At 35.0% G+C, this 21,038-nt stretch overlaps 1 protein-coding gene across 4 annotated transcripts in view; it reads left to right on the forward strand.

Annotated features, from left to right (window-relative positions):
* The window catches only part of CABCOCO1 (ciliary associated calcium binding coiled-coil 1), a 127,645-nt gene that overhangs the window by 7,091 nt on the left and 99,516 nt on the right, over positions 1–21,038 (forward strand). For all 4 annotated transcript variants that reach the window (XM_029245579.1, XM_029245582.1, XM_029245581.1 and 1 more), the window contains 2 exons: positions 3,158–3,261; positions 9,447–9,616. In XM_029245579.1, coding sequence (XP_029101412.1) covers positions 3,158–3,261; positions 9,447–9,616 — 274 coding nt within the window. The remainder of the gene's footprint in view (positions 1–3,157; positions 3,262–9,446; positions 9,617–21,038) is intronic.

Consider the following 21,038-nt stretch of genomic DNA (forward strand, 5'->3'; position numbering starts at 1 on the left):
CAGGTCCTGCTTTTTATCATGCTCCATCATCTAACAGTGTCATCACAGGATGGAGATGAATTCAGACAGTTGATAAACAACCTATGTTGACCTAACTAGGACCTGCAGAATTCTAAAAAGAAGTAAAAGATTGAATGACTGTCCCTGAGGAATTTACAATCTAATGGGATTAACAGTAGTAATAATTATACTTTACTGCTAATAATTTTAAAAAAATACATGTAACTAACAAATATTTAAACAAATATATAGCCATACATTATGGACTAAAATACTATTCTGTCTAAAAACTGAGTGCATTTAATTTGATTTACAAGTGTCTGAGTGCCTACTAGGTGCGAGGTGTTATATTAGATACTCAAATATTTTTTCATACTAAATTTATAATCTAATAGTATGACCTACTTTAGGTTAATTTGCCAACTCTAAGATTATGAAAAGATAGCTAATAAAATAGCATATTTTATTTCTAAGTTGGATTTTTAAAAATAAAAATATAATAACCTAATATTAAATTACAAACGTTAAACTGATTTTCATTACCAATGAGTATTAGCTTTGGGATTTTTCTGTTCTTGAAATAAGGCAAGTTTGGAATGTGATCTTCTTAACTATAGCAAAATGTTTCCTACTCTTACTCATTGGAGCTTATTCACATGGAAAACTAAATGACTGTTGAATTAAAAACATTTGCCCCATCTCTCCCCCAAATCTCACAATCCTTTTTAAAATGTATTTATTTAAATTTTGTTGAAGTATAGTTGATTTACAATGTTGTGTTAATTCTGTACAGAAAAGTGACTCAGTTATACATATATATATTCTTTTTCATATTCTTTTCCATTATGGTTTGTCACAAGATATTAAATATAGTTCCCTGTGCTATACAATAGGACCTTGCTGTTTATCCATCCTGTGTATAATAGTTTGCCTCTACTAATCCCAAACTCCAGTTCTTTTCTCCCTACCCCTCTTCCCCCTTGGCAACCACAAGTCTGTTCTGTATATCTGTGAGTCTCTTTTTGTTTCATAGATATGTTGATTTGTGTCATATTTTAGATTCCACATATAAGTGTTATCATATGGTATTTGTCTTTCTCTTTCTGACTTTACTTAGTATGATAATCTTTAGGTCTATCCATGTTGCTGCAAATGGTATTATTTCATTCTTTTTTATGGCTGAGTAATAGTCCAGCACGCACGCGCGCACACACACACACACACACACACACCACATCTTCTTTATCCATTCATCTGTCAATGGACATTAGGTTGTTTCCATGTCTTGGCTATTGTGAATAGTGCTGCTGTGAACATAGGGGTGTATGCATCTTTTTGAATTATATTTTTTTCTGAGTATATGCCCAGGAGTGGGGTTGCTGGGTCATATGGCAACTCTGTTTTTAGTTTTTTGAGGACCCTCCATACTGTTTTCCATAGTGGCTGCACCAATTTACATTCCCACCAACAGTGGAGGAGGGTTCCCTTTTCTCCACACCCTCTCCAGCACTTGTTATTTGTAGACTTTTTAATCATGGCCATTCTGGCTGGCGTAAATCTCACAATCCTTTATTTTCATGGAGCTACTGGTGTCTTATCTCTTTTTCAGTCTTCTTTTCCATCCCCCATTCACAGCTCTTCTCTTCATGCTCTAGCTTTGGGCAGTTTCATCCATTCTCATACTTGTAGTGACTCCTAAATCAACATCCGTAAACTTGACCTTTCTTGACTCTAGCATTTCTAATTAACCTCTAAACATTTCTTTCTTCTATGTATATTCCACCTAAAATTCAACCACTGAAACCAAATTCATCATCTTGCCTTCTTAAAACTAGCATCATCTTCCAAAACTCTTATTTGTGTTGGTGTGATAAGAGTGTCACATATGCTTTTACAGATTGTACTCTGAACAAAAGGACTCAGCTGAGGGTTGAGCAGGAGCTGAAACTACACTCTGTTCACAAGTGGTGCACTTGGGTGCAGGACTGCATCAGCCTTAAGCCTTTAGTACTTCCTCCACCCAGAGAGGATGCCTTTGTCTAGTTCACACAAAGGTGGCATATGTGCTGTTGGAGGCCCTGAGTATCAACACCTTTTTCTTCTAGTCACCTATTTCAGAAACTCAGACTCTCCATTCATTCTTCCCTCCTTTAGTCCCCCAAATGTAATATGTTGTATTTATCCCTTTCTGTTCTGCACACTGCTGGGAGCCCAGTGCAGCCCAATGCCTCATTCCTGAACTGTTCTAACAACCTTTTCATTTAACTCTTCCTTTTTGTCCTTCACCCTGCTACAGAGTACCCTTCATTAAAGCATAGTTTTGTCATTTCATTGCTCAAAAACTTCACGGTCCCTTATTGCCCGTAAAGAACAAACTCTTCAGCCTGTCATTCTTCAACCAGCCATGGTCTAAAATATGTATGGTGCCTTGTGCAGTATCTTGTGTATTGTAATCACTCAGTAAATCTTTATTAAATTATTTAAGATCTCCTGTGATATATTTCCAATGCCCACCTTCCACTTAGGTCCAACTAGTCCCCTGTGTGTGCCCTAGGCACCACTGTGAACTACTTTATATTTACAGAACCGGTACCCAACTGTCCTGTCTTTATCACCTTGGTGTTGCTGAGTCGTTCACCTGGGACATTATCCATGCTCAGTCTCACAAAGGCTATTTCTCTCTGTAGACTTTCCTTGTCCTGTTGCTGTCCTTGTTGTCCCTTCCTTCCTTTAGACTGAATGACATCTTAATTATGGCTCACTTATTCTGTTTCCTTGTTTTAAAGTCACTTTTAGTTTGTTCCTTCTACAAGATGTTAAGCTTCTTGAGGATAACAAGTCTTTCTTACTTGTCTTTGCCTCCTCTTGTGCCCCAAGTTCAATGAGGAATATGTATTCAAAAATGTTTGTTAATTGAAAACCATCACCTCACCCAGTTTTAAATATGCACAAAAGACAGGTTGACTAACGATTCAGCTTTTCAGAAGAGAGGTACCATTACTTAAAGACAGAAGGGAAAAGAGATTATCTAGGAGACTGTTGTTTTTAAATTTTTTCCTGATAGCAGTGAGACAAAAGTAAGAACAAATTTTGATATCATTGGGATTAATATGTGAAACGTGATTGAAATAACTTATTCCACATTTTTTTTTCGTAGAAAGATACTGAATTCCAGGAACATGAAAGGATTCTGTGTCCAGATTTTCTTTCAGTTGCCCAGATCACCGAAATGCTAGCAGAGGATGTAGATGGAGTTCAACAGTAAGTACTTCAATATTACAACCAAATATGGAACAGTTCTAGTTCTGCATCTATAAATGGTCATGATATGTTATTACACATTTTAAACCTATTTCCAAAATATTTGTTATTATATTTTGCACAGATATATATATCCAGACTGTGGAACACAAAAATTCTCAAACAACTGACTTGTTTCCACTGCTCAGCAGTCTTCTTTATGGGAGAAATGGATTTCAACCAACTTGCTAATCTTAACAGAGAATAGGGATTTATTGTTAAAAGCAGCCATTAGCATATGCCATCTTCTTTTCTCTTTCATTTGTAAAACTGTCAGTATGCACAAGAACCTTTAGGTCTTCTGTCTCATCATGACAAGAGTAAGATGTATTTTCTGTAATATTAATAGTGAATACATTTTATAATTTTGGAAATCCTGAATATTAGCCATCCACCTGTGATTTTTATTGGATATGAAGCTATGCTAAGTATTCTAATCTCATACATTTTGCTTAAATATGTGAATATAACTGAATTTATAGGTATCAGTTCTAATATACGTACATCCTATTCTTAAGGCCATTGATTTCTACAGTAGATCATTTACTTAGGACTCTAATATATACTCAGATATATCCACCACACAAATTCTGAAAAGATGTTTTTAGTAATCATTCATTTTAAAAATTATCTCACTCTAATAATGGAAGCCTGATCGGTTATAATGTGTGGAGTGTGGGGACAATGTGATGATGTTCTGGACTGTAATGTTCCAGGGTAAGATTTCTGTAGTCCAGTCATCTGGATGTAAGCCGAGCATTGTCGACCATAATGGGCAAATGGAAAATGACTTTGTCAGTGGTTATCATTTGCAAATCTTACAAATATTATGGAATAGAGGTGATTTACTGCTGAGAAGGAAATATATGACAGATGTACTTGCTGGAAGAGAGATTTGAGAAGGGAAGGCATATTAAGAGCAGGCAAATGACACTGACAGGCCTTATCCTGAAATGCTTTTCGCCTCCACTGCCTTCAAATCCTGCTAGAAATCCTGGTGATCTGTGATTTGGTCATACTACTTACTATCTGCATTTTTAGAAGTATTACTCAGTTAAAAATTTCACAGGTTTAAGAATTTTATGGTGATGTTACCATATTTATAGAAATGAATGCTCATTGGGAATTCTTATTTTTTAGTGTCAGAATTGATTAGAAAAATGCATTTATTGTATTAATATCACTGATTAAGCTTCAAGTAACTATTATCTTCGATTTCTAGGTAACCCCAAATGTTGGTCATTGAAATGCAAAAAATAGGTGTTTAAAACTAGGCAGGGGGCTTCCCTGGTGGCGCAGTGTTTGAGAGTCCGCCTGTCGATGCGGGGGACACGGGTTCGTGCCCCGGTCTGGGAAGATCCCACATGCCGCGGAGCAGTTGGGCCCGTGAGCCGTGGCCACTGAGCCTGTGCGTCCGGAGCCTGTGCTCCGCAACGGGAGAAGCCACAGCAGTGAGAGGCCCACGTACCACAAAAAAAAAAAACTAGGCAGATAGTAGATTAATACAGTGTAAATGACATATATTTAATATAGTTTATAATTTGTTTGTATTAAATAATAAATACAAGATGTTATATTAAATGCAGTTAATATTAAATAAAATTTATTGCAAACAAACGCTTTTTAGACTTGTGTATTTCTCATCACATCTTAAGTTGTACTGTGTATGACCATCTTTTGTGACAATCTTTTTCTCTTTTTCAATTACTGGCTCTCTTTTTTGTTAAATATCTAAACTCAAAGTATTTTTAATCTGTAAGAGGTGAGGTCTAGAAGAAAGTAAATGATACAGAAGTTAGCTGCTGTATAGAAACAACCAGGTTTAACAGCAGGTTGACCTAAAAGGTCATTCTTTTAGGGTGTGCCTATGACCATCTCATTAATAGAATTCATCTGAAGTAATCTCAAATTTTAGGGCATCGATTTTGGATAAATGACAACAGTTTTATGTCAGGAGCCATTTCTTTGAAAAGTAATTTTCTTGAGGTTTTTTACATGATTTTTGTAACAGTAATCCTGAATTATTTGTAGCCAGTCATTCATTTTCCATATAAAATAGCATTATTATAAATGGGGATTATACACCTTTCAAAATGACAGACATATAATTGAGGTATCACGTCACCAAGTGGCAAAAGTATGCCAAAATCATACAGTCTACGAAGTTATAAACCTACTAAAATAAATTATGGGACATTAGCACATTTCCCTACCTTTAAAAATTTTGTTGCATAAAAGCAACCAACCAAATGAAACATTAAAGTATCATTAAAATATATTTCTGGAATACACTTCAAGCAAAGTTAAATGTCTGGATACATTTCTCATCATTTCCTAACTACTATCTATGATTCATGTTTTAATGTAACCCTGATTTTATTTACAGATCCACCCAAATCCCTTTTGAAAAAAGGATAGGGACTAAATTGAAAATAACTATTTAAACACAGAAGTAAGGTGGAGAGATCTTTTAATAACCTCTCTATAATTGGTTTCCATGAGCTGTTCAGCTCTTGCCTTAAGGCTTATTTCTGCATGTCATCATATTTAAAAAATAAAGGGCACTCCAATTTCAAGAGCAGGCAAGAATAATGTAATATTTTTACTGAAATTCTTGGTGAGACAAAGTAGGTAGTTACATCACCTATCACTATAGCAAAACTTCCTAAATCACTATTAAGCATCTTTCTCTTTCCTTACATTCTCTCATGCTACATCTGTGGCCATCTCTCCCCTCTCACCTGTTCCATCTCCCTTTATTCCCAGAGGAAAAGCTTACAGATTTAACAGTAAAATGCATGGAAACTTTGCATTCAAACCACAGCAGTGTCTTGCTCCTAATGCCTCCCTGCTTAGTTTCCTTTGGAGTGAAATAACTGAATGAAGAACAGAAATGTTAAATATTTAGCCTGCAGTTCAAGTTGAAGGTTAAGATTCAAATGGTACTATGGAAAGTGATGGAGGGGACATTAGGGAAAGAGAGCGAAGGTGGAGGAAACTTAAAGAGACTTCATATTATTCTTAGGCAATTGTCTATTAGTATATAGTTAAACATTGAAAAAATAAAAATGTAAAGCAAAGAACACATGCCACTATTCAGGTCAGATATTTAATTAAAACAATAACATGCAGATGAAGAATACACTTAGAAGGAAGACTAACTTCTGTAAACAGAAGAAAATGTTAGGCAAAAGCTGATGACTAAAGAGGGCATTGATTTCATAAAACAAGATAAAAGAAGAGATTATAAAATATGTAAATTAAGAAGCTTTTAACACTAAGGCAAGAAACTAAGGTAAAGAATAAATCCAATATAGAACTTATTTTGCTGAAAATCAAGGCAGTAATGGAAAACAAATTTAAGAAAACATTCAAAATGCATATTAAAGCAATTGGAAGATGCTAGAATATACATCTAACTTAGTGTATAAGAAAAAAATACTTTAAACTTCATAAAATAAAAGTTTGATAGAAGATAAAATAAGAAAAGTTGCTGTGCAAAACTATGTATCAAACAAATATACTCTTATTGTAAACTGCCCCAAAAAAGCTTTGATTTAAATATTTTAATAGAATAAAACTTCATATATTACCTCATCTCTGGGATAAAGAAAGTCACCTAGAGAAGAAAATTATCAGGCAGGCCTCAGACTTTTCCTTAGCAACATTAGGTAGCAGAAATCAGTAGAGTGAAGAGTAAGTAAATTTAGGGAGTCAAAAGAATATAATTCAGAATAAAATACTAATGGGTTTGTTTTAGTTAATCCATGTATTGGTTGAGGTAGTATTTTATTTTCTATGTGGATAGTCAATGCTGCCAGCATCATTTTTGAAGAATTCATACTTCCCTCACTGATTTGAAATACTACCTCTGTCATATACCAATTCCCATATATATTGGGTCTGTTTCTGGGCTTTCTGTTCCATTGGCCTATTTGTTGATTCCATTAAAATACCACAAGTTTTTATTACTATAGACATTTTCCTACTGACTTTTACTTAAGAATAAATGGTATTATACATTAAACATTGGAAAATAAATCTTGCTGACTGATATCCAGTGCAAATGGAAGATGCCTGGCTAGTGAGGTAACCTTCTTCCCCAGATTGCCTCCCCATTCATTTCTGCATCTACAATTTGATTTGTGTGCTTGACAAAATGTATCAGTTGGGATGCTTTTAATTGCATGTAGCATAAAAAACTGATCATATTGACCTAAAAATAAAGTATACACACATTTACACACACACAGACACACACACACGTGTATGTAAAATATCACATAACGGGACATTCAGAGAGAGATTGACTCCAGGGTTGGTTGACTCAAGTCCTCAATAGTATCAAGAAGTAACGCTTAGTCTTAGGACTGATTTTGCTTATGGTTATAAAATAACTGCCAGCAGCAGCCAAAGCTACTTACTTAACTCTTCTGATTTTTGTTCCACAGAAGAAAATGACCCTTACCATTAGTTTCATTAACTAGAACAATTTAGGAGAGTGCTCACTGTAGATCAATAATTATTATAGAGAATGCCATATACTGAAAGGCATTATATGGCATTATGAGAAGGGAGATGAGAAGCATGACTGGCTGAAAAGACTCAGATCTCACTTTGGGTGTTGGGGTCTACGCAGATACTACTGTAAATGAAATGTATATTAGAGAGTGAGTTAAACGCAATATCAGCTTTATTTATTCCCAGACTTGTTTAATCTTGCTGTATTCATTATTCTGATTGTGTAATTTATTTCAGTATTGTGAATAATAAGGACTCTTTTTTTGTAAATGGTAGTATAAAGTTGTCACACACACACACACACACACAAACACACATACACACATTCATACATTCCCTCAGAAATCACATATAAGCATCTAGGAAATACCAATTCCATTTCTACTAACAAGGAGATGCTGAAAGCACAGACCACAAACTGTGAGGATGCCCACCAGAAACACTGTAGATCAAGCAGAAGTGCAGGAGAAATTACAAGGAGGATGTACATAGTGGAAGATCTGAGAATAAGCTTAAAAATATACTTATTCTCCCAGGTGAGGAGAAAACCCTGAAGTGCCATTTCAAGAACCCTTGTTTGCAATAGCAAGACCAGAATACACAGGCTTAGAGCAGATACTTTCCATGTTTACAAGAAATAGATTGTTTATGTGATAGTGAAGAGAACCTATTCTACTTTTTCCCTTTTTCACACTAACTGAAAAAAGAATAAAAACTAGAATAATTGACATAAAATTATATCATATAGAAAACATCTTGTAATATGGCCAGGTTTGAGCATTAAGCAAGGAGGTTACATACAAAGACACTGCAAGAAAAAAATTGAAGAATAGAAAAAAGAAATGGCAGGCAAAGAAAATACACCAGAAGAATATGGCCACAAACAAACAAAAAATGATCAAATATTTACCATGAGTTAAGAACACTTACGAAGCAATCACAAGAGCATAAGACAGATACAAAAATTCAAGGTAGAGATAAGGAAAGGTGATGAAACATTTTTTAAAGAAGTAGAAAAGGCGAGATCTCGCAGAGGTGAAAGTTATAAGCAGCCCAAGGGAGAATTAACACTGCTGAAAACACAAGAGATATAGAAGACAGTAACAAGAAAAGCATATAAAATGAAAAGGAAATTGACTTAAAATTTTTTTGAAGTTCAAAGAGAAAATTACAGTTATAGAAAAAAATGAGTAAAATAGACATAATTGGAATTCTTTAAAAAAGAAAGCAGAATGAATATTTAACAATCTAGTTCCAGAACATTGTCAGAAATAAAAGAAACTTGATTGTATACATGGAAAAAGACATTGAATTTGAGGGAAAAGGAAAACGAAAATTTACTATACTTCAAAGATAAAATGAAGAAAGAGGGGAGGAGAAAAAGATTTACAAGAAGTAGAGAAAAGACCAATAAGAGTTTGCACGCGTGCTCGCTCTCTTGCTCTCTCTCTGTTTCTCTTTTGAATGCCATTTTTGACTTCGGCTTTTGATATAACCATGGATATTTTCAGATTATGAGCATTATAGAATTTTCATTCAAGAAAAATACCTGTTTTCAAAACTTAGAAAAGGAACTGTTCATTATTTAATCAATTTTAATATCTGGATTTTTCTTTTTGTTACAGGAAACTGGAAAAGTTTCTGAATTTCAGAAATCTTCAAACCTGTTTAAAGGAAGCCAGTCTACTAGATTATTATGTATCTGGATTTTTGTGGGCAAGAGGAATGGACTTTTCTATTATTCAATATTCAAAATTTATGACTTTACTGGATATGTTACTTCATAATCTTAAAAGTAAGTACATTATTTTTTCTTTTTTTAAGAAACGAAAATTTAGCCCACTGTCTAAATTAATCTTCTTCTGTCTAAATTAATGTTCTTCAGCAAAAGTTCCTAATTTTATTGTTTTTTAGCAAAAATATAGTTCATATCTTCATTAAGTTATAAAGCTTCAAATAATACTTAACAAGGCTAAAGTTCTCATAGTAATTAATTTGCCAAATATGTTACTTTCATTTTGAAATCTTATTAGTGCCATCCATCCCCAAAATGTCAAGTAGCTCAGATTTATCTAGATATTTTTTCATTTTTTGAGCTGTTTTCATCTCATCTTACCTGTAATTATTATTGGGATATCTCAGGATTACTGTTAATAGGAGGTACTTTGGTCAATATCAAAACCCCATGAAATAGACATTATTCACATACACTTATATTTTGTGACTTTTTTTCTTACATAAAATTGAAATGAGTTACTACAGGAAATTTGGAAATTCTTCCTTGGAGCAATTTAAAATGTGATGACTTTTGTTTGAGAATAAACAGAATTGCTATTTGGAAGGAGGAAAAGAAAGAAATCTATCATTTATTTATTGCCAAGTCTGCACTAGGCAGTATGTTTGGTTCTAATCTTTAACATACATTATGGAATGCAGAGCAACTCCTGCAGGGGAGGTATTGTAATCACTATTTCAGAGTTGAGCAAGCAGTCCAGAGAACAAAGTTGCATAGCCGGGAAGTAGAAGAACTAGAACTTCAATCTTAGAGTATATAATCAAAAGACCTTGAGCATAATAAACGCAAAGGTGTTTCTGACTCAGTTGAAAGACATGCTTGTGTCTATGGGAGAGAGCTTCCTTCCTTCCTCCCTCCCTCCTTCCTTCCCTCCCTTCCTCCCTTCCTTCCTTCCTTCCTTTCTTCCTTCCTCCTTCCTTCCTTCCTTTTTGTCTCTTCTTTTCTTTTTGGTTGTTTGCTTGTTTTTAGTTTCTTTTTTTTTTAATTTGGGCAGGTAGAAGACCCTGTCACCCCTGAAGAATTGTCACCATCATCCTAGTAAAATTTATGCATGGCTTTTGGTCACAAAAAGCTTATTCTGTTCTATGTATCAATTTCTAACTATACAGATGCAGGGGAAATATTAAGTGAGCTAGCAAAATTAGTAGAGAAGCCACTTCTGCCCCACGTGTTCTTCCTCCTCCTCATCACCCGTAACAAGGGAAGAATTGGTAGTTCTTGTATGTGAGGAGAAGAAATCACTATTTTCCTTCTCTACAAATAGGAGAATTTCATCTTTGCTTTTACTTAGGTATGGGTGCCATGTTAAACATAAATAACAGTACCAATAGAAGAAAAAAATAATTATAATTGATAATGAAAAAAATTGTATGATATTAACTGACTGATTTCAAATTATCCTGCACATAAGAACATAGTATAAAACTAACACAAGGGCTTCCCTGGTGGCACAGTGGTTGAGAGTCCGCCTGCCAATGCAGGGGACACAGGTTCGTGCCCCGGTCCAGGAAGATCCCACATGCCGCGGAGTGGCTAGGCCCGTGAGCCATGGCCGCTGAGCCTGCGCCTCCAGAGCCTGTGGTCCGCAATGGAAGAGGCCACAACAGTGAGAGACCTGCGTACCACAAAAAAAAAAAAAAACAAAAACAAAAACTGAAGTCTCAGGTAGTTAGTCCTGAGAATTCAGTCTTTTCCAGTATTACAATTAAAAATACATATTTTATTAAGAGACCTGATAAATAATATAACATTGGTTGAACTACAACCTTCCAAAAAAGAATTCTTAGTATATCATCAAAAAGACAGACTTTGGCTGTTTTTTTCCTCATACACAAATATTTGTAGAATCTTTGAGTACTACATGTCTCGAAACATATTCTTTTAACACTGTTGCCGAAATTACTGGGCAAAGAACAATGTCAATATCAACTTGCATGGAAAATAACATTATTATTGCCAACAATAAGATGAAGTAGATATGGAGATTATATGGCAAAGACTTCAAAATAGCTATTATAAAATAACTTAAATGAAAAGTTATACACATTGTTGAAACAAATGTTAAAATATAAAGAATCATGAAAGAAATGGAAGGTATAAAGAAGAAACAGATTAAAATTTTAGAACCAAATTATACAGTGACCAAAATTTAAATCTCGCTGGATGGAATCAACAGCGGAATGGAGAAATCAGTGACCTTGAAGATAGAACAATAGAAATTATCCAATCTGCGCAATACAGAGAAAAAAAGACTGGCAAGCAAATGAACAAAACCTCAGGGACCTGTGGGACAATGGAAGTTCTAATATACATATCATCAGTGTCCCAAAAGGAGAAAGACTACAGTGCTAAACAAACATTTGAAGAAGCAATGGATGAAAACTTCCCAAATTTAGCAAAAGACATAAGCCTGTAAATTCACGATGCTGACTAGGCCACAAACAGGGTAAACCAAAAGAAAAACAACATCAACTGACTGGATCTAATTGACATTCAGAGAACAGTACACCCCAAAACAACAGAATAGTCATTCTTTTCAAGTGTGTATGGAACATTCACCAAGGTAGACTGTATCCTGTGTCATAAAACAACCTTAAATTTAAAGTAATTGACTTACTTCACTCTCTATGACAGACTGTAGGTCCCTCCACCTCACTACAAATAACTCAATTTCGTTTCTTTTTATGGCTGAATAATACTCCATTGTGTATATGTGCCACATCTTCTTTATCCATTCATCTGTTGATGGACACTTAAGTTGCTTCCATGTCCTGGCTATTGTAAATAGAGCTGCAATGAACATTTTGGTACATGACTCTTTTTCAATTATGGTTTTCTCAGGGTATATGCCCGGTAGTGGGATTGCTGGGTCGTATGGTGGTTCTATTTTTAGTTTTTTAAGGAACCTCCATACTATTCTCCATAGTGGCTGTATCAATTTACATTCCCACCAACAGTGCAAGAGGGTTCCCTTTTCTCTACACCCTCTCCAGCATTTATTGTTTGTAGGTTTTTTGATGATGGCCATTCTGATTGGTGTGAGGTGATACATCACTGTAGTTTTGACTTGCATTTCTCTAATGATTAATGATGTTGAGCATTCTTTCATGTGTTTGTTGACAATCTGTATATCTTCTCTGGAGAAATGTCTATTTAGGTCTTCTGCCCATTTTTGGATTGGGTTGTTTGCTTTTTTGATATTGAGCTGCATGAGCTGCTTGTACATTTTAGAGATTAATCCTTTGTCAGTTGCTTCATTTGCAAATATTTTCTCCCATTCTGAGGGTTGTCTTTTGGTCTTGTTTATGGTTTCCTTTGCTGTGCAAAAGCTTTTAAGTTTCATTATGTCCCATCTGTTTATTTTTGGTTTTATTTCCATTTCTCTAGGAGGTGGGTCAAAAAGGATCTCGCTGTGATTTATGTCATAGAGTGTTCTGCCTATGTTTTCCTCTAAGGGTTTTATAGTGTCTGGCCTTACATTCAGGTCTTTAATCCATTTTGAGTTTATTTTTATGTATGGTGTTAGGGAGTGTTCTAATTTCATTCTTTTCCATGTAGCTGTCCAGTTTTCCCAGCACCACTTATTGAAGAGGCTGTCTTTTCTCCACTGTATATTCTTGCCTCCTTTATCAAAGATAATGTGACCATATGTGTGTGGGTTTATCTCTGGGTTTTCTATTCTGTTTCATTGATCTATATTTCTGTTTTTGTGCCAGTACCATGCTCTCTTGATTACTGTCACTTTGTAGTATAGTCTGAAGTCAGGGAGCCTGATTCCTCCAGCTCCATTTTTCTTTCTCAAGATTGCTTTGGCTATTTGTGGTCTTTTGTGTTTCCATACATACTGTGAAATTTTTTGTTCTAGTTCTGTGAAAAAATGCCAGTGGTAGTTTGATAGGGATTGCATTGAATCTGTAGATTGCTTTGGGTAGTAGAGTCATTTTCACAATGTTTATTCTTCCAATCCAAGAACATGGTATGTCTCTCCATCTATTTGTATCATCTTTAATTTCTTTCATCAGTTTCTTATAATTTTCTGCATACAGGTCTTTTGTCTCCTTAGGTAGGAGTGAAGTAAGTCAGAAAGAGAAAAACAAAGACCATATGCTAACACATATATATATGGAATCTTATAAAAAAAAAAAGGTCACGAAGAACCTAGGGGCAAGACGGGAATAAAGACAGACCTACTAGAGAATGGACTTGAGGATACGGGGAGAGGGAAGGGTAAGCTGGGACAAAGTGAGAGAGTGGCATGGACATATATACACTACCAAATGTAAAATAGATAGCTAGTGGGAAGCAGCCACATAGCACAGGGAGATCAGCTTAGTGCTTTGTGACCACCTCAAGGGGCGGGATAGGGAGGGTGGGAGGGAGGGAGATGGAAGAGGAAAGAGATATGGGGACATATGTATATGTATAACTGATTCACTTTGTTATAAAGCAGAAACTAACGCACCATTGTAAAGCAATTATAATACTCCAATAAAGATGTTTAAAAATAAATAAGTAAATAAAATAAAGTAATTGAAATTATACAAATATATTTTTTGACCATAATGGAATTAAACAAGAAATTAGTAATAGAAATATGTCAGGAAAATCTCTGAACACTTGGATATTAAACAGCACATTTCTTAACAGTCCATGAGTCAAAGAGAAAGTCTCAACAGATATTAGAAAAGATTTTTAAATGAATGATAATAAAACATGAAAATTTGTGTGATGCAGTTGAGCCGATGATAAGAGGGAAGTTTCTATCAGTAAATGCTTATATTAGAAAAGAATACAGTCTAAAATGAATAAGCTTAAACTTCAGAAAGCCAGAAGAAAAGAACATGGATCAAGCAGAAAAGAAAGAAATAAACAGAAATCAATGAAATTGAAAATGGAAAACCAATGGAGAAAAATCAATGAAACAAAAATCAGGATCTTTGAAACGATCAATAAAATTGATAAACAAGAAGCAAAACTAAGAAAAAAGATAGAAGGCACAGGTTATCATTATCAGATATAAAAAAAGGGTATCACTAAAGATCCTGCAGACATTTACAGAATATTAAGAGACTGCTAATTTTATACATACATTAGAAAACAAAAAGGAACTGACCAATTCTCAAAAACCACAAACTAACAAAACTCACCCAAGATGAAATAGACAACCTGATATTCCCATAATGATTTAAGAAATTGAGTTTGTTGCTAAAAACTTTTGGAAAAACTTCTTCAGTCCCAGATGTTTTCAATGGAAAATTCTATTAAACATTTAATGAAGAAATACCACCAATTATACATAACCTCTTCCAGAAATAGTGGAGGAAAGAACTCTTCCTAACTCATTTTATGAGGCTAAAATTATCTTCATACCAAAACCTGACAAAGAGAAAGAGAGAAGAAGGAGAGGTGAGGGGAGAGGGAGAAGAAAGAGAAGGAAAAGGAAAAGTAGAGGAAAGGTGGCAGAGTAGGGATAGGAGAAGGAGAAGAAATTACAGAGCAATATCCCTAATGAATATAAAAAACATTCCCAACAAAATGTCATCAAAATGAATCAGGCAATTTATAAAAAGAATAATATGCATGACCAGTTGGGCTTTATCCCAGAAATTCAATGCTGGTTCAGGATTGAAAATCTGATCAATGTAAATAGTTGAAAGAAGAAAAAAACACATGATCATGTAAATACATGCAGAGAAAGCATTTGACTAAATACAGTATCCATTCATTATGTTTTTAAAGTCAGAAAATTAAGAAAAGAAGTGATATTTGTCAACCTCATAAAAGACATCTACAAAAAAGCCACCATCATACTTAGTGGTAGAAAGACCAGATTCTTTCCCCATAAGATCAGGGTCAAGGTAAGAAAGTCTTCTCTCACCACTCCTATTCAACATAAGAATAGGAGTCTTAGCAATAAGTGCAGTATGGTGAGAAAAAGAAATAAAACACATGTAGATTGGAAAGGAAGGAATCAAGCAGTCCCTGTTCTTAGATGAAATGTTGCTCTATATACAAAATTACACAGAATCAAAACAATTCCTAGAACTAATGAGTTTAGCAAATTTGCAGGAATAAGGTCAAAACACACAAGTCAGTTGTGTTTCAGTATGCTAGCAATGTACATTGGTTACCAAAATTTTAACAGATAATATCATTTACAATAACTCAAAAAATAAGAGAAGTACTTGAGTATAAATCTAACAAAATGTACGCAATCTATATGCTAAAATGATGATAAAAGAAATAAAACCTAAACAAATGAAAAAACATACTGTGTCCTTGGATTAGAAGTCTCCACATGGTAAAGATGTCTTCTAGGGCTTCCCTGTTGGCGCAGTGGTTGAGAGTCTGCCTGCTGATGCAGGGGACACGGGTTCGTGCCCCGGTCCAGGAAGATCCCACATGCCGTGGAGCGGCTGGGCCTGTGAGCCATGGCTTCTGAGCCTGCGCGTCCAGAGCCTGTGCTCCGCAACAGGAGAGGTCACAACAGTGAGAAGCCCGCGTACCGCAAAAAAAAAAAAAAGATGTCTTCTAAATTGATCTGTAGATTTAATGCAGTATCAATCCAAATCCCAGCAGGATTTTTTCTAGACGTACTCATTGATTTTTTAAATTTATATGGAAAGGCTAAGGACCTAAAACAGCTAAAAATTTTTTGAAAAATAAGAGTAAAGCTGCATCCATCTTACCACTCAATTTAAGAATTACTATAAAGTTACAGTAATGAAGTCAGTGTGGAATTAGTGAAGAGATGAACACATAAATTGATGGAACAGAAGACAGAATTCAGAAATAAACTCACACAGAAATGGTCATCTGATTTTTTTTTATAAATATGCAAAAGCAATTCAGTGGAACCAGGTAGTCTTTTCAATAAATGTTGTTGGAACAACTGCTCATCTATTTTGAAAAAAATACACTTCAACCTGAACTTTCACTTGATACAATTAAATCTAAATGGCTCAGATATACATTTAAAATATAAAACTATAAATCTTTTAGAAGAAAACATAGGAGAAAATCTTCATGACCTTGGGTTATCAAGAAGTTGTTAGAAGTGAACCCCAAAACATGACCCATAAAAAAAATTGGATTTCATCAAATTTAAAAATTTTTGTTTTATGAACGTCATTGTTAAAAGAATGAAAAGACAAACTACAGACAGGGAAAAATATATTTGCAAATCACATATCTGAAAAAGGACTTGTAGTTGTAATATATAAAGAACTCTCAAAACTCAACAGTAAGAAAACAAACAACCCTATTAAAAATGGACAAAGCCATGAAAACCCATAACTTATGTTTAACCATCAGACAAACCCAAATTGAGGAATGTTGTACGAAATATTTGACCAGTCCTTTTCAAACTGATAAGGTTGTCAAAAACAAGAAAAGTCAAGAAACTATCAATCTAGGGGAACCTCAGGAGACATGACTACCAAGTGTAATGTGGTATCCTGGATGTGATCCTGGAACAGAAAAAGGACACTTAGTAAAAATTAAGGAAATCAAATAAAATATAGGCTTTAGTTAATTGTAATATATAAAATTGGTTTATTAGTCATAAATAAAGGTACCATGATAATGTTAGATGTTAAAAATAAGAGAAACTGTGTGGAGTGTGCAGGAATTCTCAATAATATTTTTGTAATTTTTCTATAAATATAAATCTTTTCCAAAATAAAGTTTATCTTATTTTAAAAATGGGCAAAGAATTTGAACAAACCCTTCACCAAAGAAGATATAAGGATAGCAAATAAACTCCTGAAAAGTTGTTCAACATCATTTGTCAGGGAAATATAAAATAAAACCACTATGACTAATATGTATAAAATAGATAACTAATGAGAAGCTTTTGTATAAAAATAAAGATGTTCAAAGAAAAGAAAAACACCTCTATGAAACCACTACACAACTATTAGAATGGCTAAACTAAAAAATACTGGCAATACCAAATGCTGACAAAGACACAGAGCACCTAGAACTCTTATGCTTTGCTTGTGGAAATGCAAAGTGGCACAGCCACTCTGGACAATAGTTGGCAGCGTCTTATAAAATTATATCCCATCCATCCCACTCCTAGGCATTACTCTAAAGAAAGAAAAACATATGTTCACCCAAAAACCTGTGCACGAATGTTGTCTAGCAGCTCTATTCATAAGTGCTCAAAACTGAATGTCTATCAATAGATGAACAGGTAAACAAACTATGGTATATCCATACAATGGAACACTACTCAGCAATAAAAGTGATTGAACCATGGTACGACAATTTGGATCCATCTCAGTAGCATCATACTGAGTTGAAGTCAGTCTCAAAAGATTGTATACTGTATCATTACATTTATGGGAAATCCTCAACAAGACACAACTATAGCAGTGGAGAACAAATCAGTGTTTGCCAGAGGTTGGGGTGAGAAGAGGACATAAAAGGATAGCATGAGGGAGTTTTTTGAGGTGATGTAACTGTTCTGTATCACAATTGTCGTGGTGGTTACATGATCTTTACAAGAGTTTAAGTTCATAGAACTGTACACCAAAAGGAAAAGTCAATTTCACTGTATAATTTTTAATAATATTTATGTATGAAAACAAAGATAAAAGATTTAGTGAAAGAAAATATATATGCTCTAACAAGAAATAGAAACTATGCAGAATAAACTTTTAAAAAAGTAATGTGCAAGCCCTATATGAAGAAAACTTCAAAGAATTTTAAAGCCACAAAGGAAGTTTTTTTTTTTTTTTTTTTTTTTTTTTGCGGTACGCGGGCCTCTCACTGTTGTGGCCTCTCCTGTTGCGGAGCACAGGCTCCGGACGCGCAGGCTCAGCGGCCATGGCTCACGGGCCCAGCCGCTCCATGGCACGTGGGATCCTCTGGGACCGGGGCACGAACCCGCGTCCCCTGCATCGGCAGGCGGACTCTCAACCACTGCGCCACCAGGGAAGCCCGGAATTTGGAAAAAACTTACAATGTTCTTTGAAAGACCCAACGTCATAAAAATGCTAAATCTCACCAAGTTAATTTATAATATGAATATGCCAATAAAAATGCCAAGTTTTTTGTTAATGTTTTAGCCTAGGAGTGGGTTACTAGGCAAGGTGATTCTAACAAAAAAATGTGGAAAATAAAAAAATAGAAATAGCCAGAAAAACTGTCTTTTAAAAGTGTAACAAGCTTTAGCGTATCTTAGTAGTAGTAGTACTAGTAGTGTTATAAAATCTCAAGTGTTTGGACACAGTGGTGAATCACTAAATAGACCAAAGGAACACAACAGAAAGCTAAGCAGTTGACCCAATCACTGGAATTCAGTATTTGGTAAAATGGCATTTCAAATCTGTGGTGAAAAGATAATTATTCAATAAATAATACTGGGACGACTGGGTATCCATCAAGAAAAAAATAAAATGAAATTGGATTCAAACCTTTCTTTGTTTATAAACCAGAATACATCCAAATGGATCAAACCCTTAAATGTAAAATAAGCGGAGCCATAAAAATGTTAGAGAAAAACATGGGTTAATTTATTTATAGCCTTGGATGGGGAAGACCTTTATAATTATGCTTCAAAATTCTGAAGCCATAAAGACAAAGATAGTTAAATTTGATATATGAAAGCCAGAAGTCTGCAATGAAAAAATACCAGAATCAAAATAAAATAAGAATTAGAAACTGGGAAAAACATTGCATCTCAGACATCAACAAACAATTACGTTCTGTAATATAAAAAGAGAATGCAGAAGCAAGAAGAAAAAGACCAATAGTGCAATAGAAGAGTATGCCAAGGATATGACTAAAGAAATACAAATGATTCTTAAACAAATGAAAAGTTCAGCCTTAAAGATAATAAGAAAAATGTTAATTAAAACTATACAGAAATGTCATTTGTCATATATCAAATTGACAAAACTGTAAAATTTTGGTAGCATTCTCAGCTGTTAAAGCTGTAAGAAAACAAGTATTCTCTATATGTCTAATGGAAGTAAAAACCCCCTTGTGGAATGTAGGTTAGCAGCTGTCTATCAAATTTACAAATGTATTGTCTCTTTGACAAATGTATTGTCTCTTCCTAGCAATCCAACTTTTGGGAATTTATCCTACATATCCACTGGCACACGTGTAACCTGACGTGTATGTAAAGTCATTACTTGCAGTAATGTTTGAAAAAGCAAAAGATTAGACACATCAACTGAAAACATCAGTGTGAATTCTTGTTTAACTTAATAGATATACAGATGAATAGTTGTATAGTTAAGTGTAAACACATATACACACATACTTCTTAGCTCTGTTCACAAAGAGGGCCAAAAAGCAATGACATCCAGTGGCAGTGAGCATACCACCCAGGACCCAGTTCTTGGATTATAATTTCATTCTCCAAGAAAAGGAACCAGGACTCCTTAGAAAAATGGCTGATTGTAGACCTAGAGCAGGGAACATAAAAGGTGAGCCTGGGGGTTTCTTGTAGTGGCCAAAAGAAAGTGCCAAAAAAACACTGATGGGGGTTTGTCAAGAATGATGGGGGTATGTCAAAGATTAGAGAAGCCAACTGAAAAAGCTCCCATTGCCCAAAGTTAAAATAATTTGAATGAAATAACATAGCATTGAATTATAATCCAAAGTATAAAATTAACATCCATGAATCCATACTGATGGAAATTAATGACTGAATAAATAATTAACTGGGGTAAAAGAGACAAATCTCCCATGTAAAATTCCCAATAATTTATGTAGGTACTTCACCCACAACAAGTTGAACACCATTCGCCACCCCTTAAGTGAGGGCTGCAAACCTCCTTCCAAAGTGGACAGTATGGAAAGGGGGAAAAATAGTAACTTTATAGTAGAGAAGCCTGACAGATACAACCTCAGCCAGGTGACTAAGGCTAACACCACTAGTGATGAGCCAGGTTAAATAGCAATACCCTAGATATAGTGTGATGAGAATGGCACTGTAGTCTTCTTGTCCAAAACATTTAACCCCTGTCTAATCATGACAGAAGTATCAGATAAACCCAAGTTTAAGAACATACTACAAAATATCTGACCAGTACTTCTCAAAACTGTCAAAGCCTTTAAAAACAAGGAAAGGGCTTCCCTGGTGGCGCAGTGGTTGAGAGTCCGCCTGCCAATGCAGGGGACACGGGTTCGTGCCCCAGTCCGGGAAGATCCCACATGCCGTGGAGCAGCTGGGCCCGTGAGCCATGGCCGCTGAGCCTGCGCATCCGGAGCCTGTGCTCCGCAGTGGGAGAGGCCCACGTACTGCAAAAAAAAAAAAAAAAAAAACACAAGGAAAATCTGAGAAACTGTGCTGTCTAAGGAGACATGACGACTAAATGTAATGTGTCCTGGAGGGGATCCTGGGACAGGAAAAAAGGCTTTAATAAAAACTAAAGGGGGACTTCCCTGGTGGCGCAGTGGTTGA

The sequence above is a fragment of the Monodon monoceros genome, unplaced genomic scaffold (genome assembly GCF_005190385.1).
Source record: "Monodon monoceros isolate NGI ecotype Baffin Bay Population unplaced genomic scaffold, NGI_Narwhal_1 Super_Scaffold_4, whole genome shotgun sequence".
NCBI classification, from domain to species: domain Eukaryota; kingdom Metazoa; phylum Chordata; class Mammalia; order Artiodactyla; family Monodontidae; genus Monodon; species Monodon monoceros.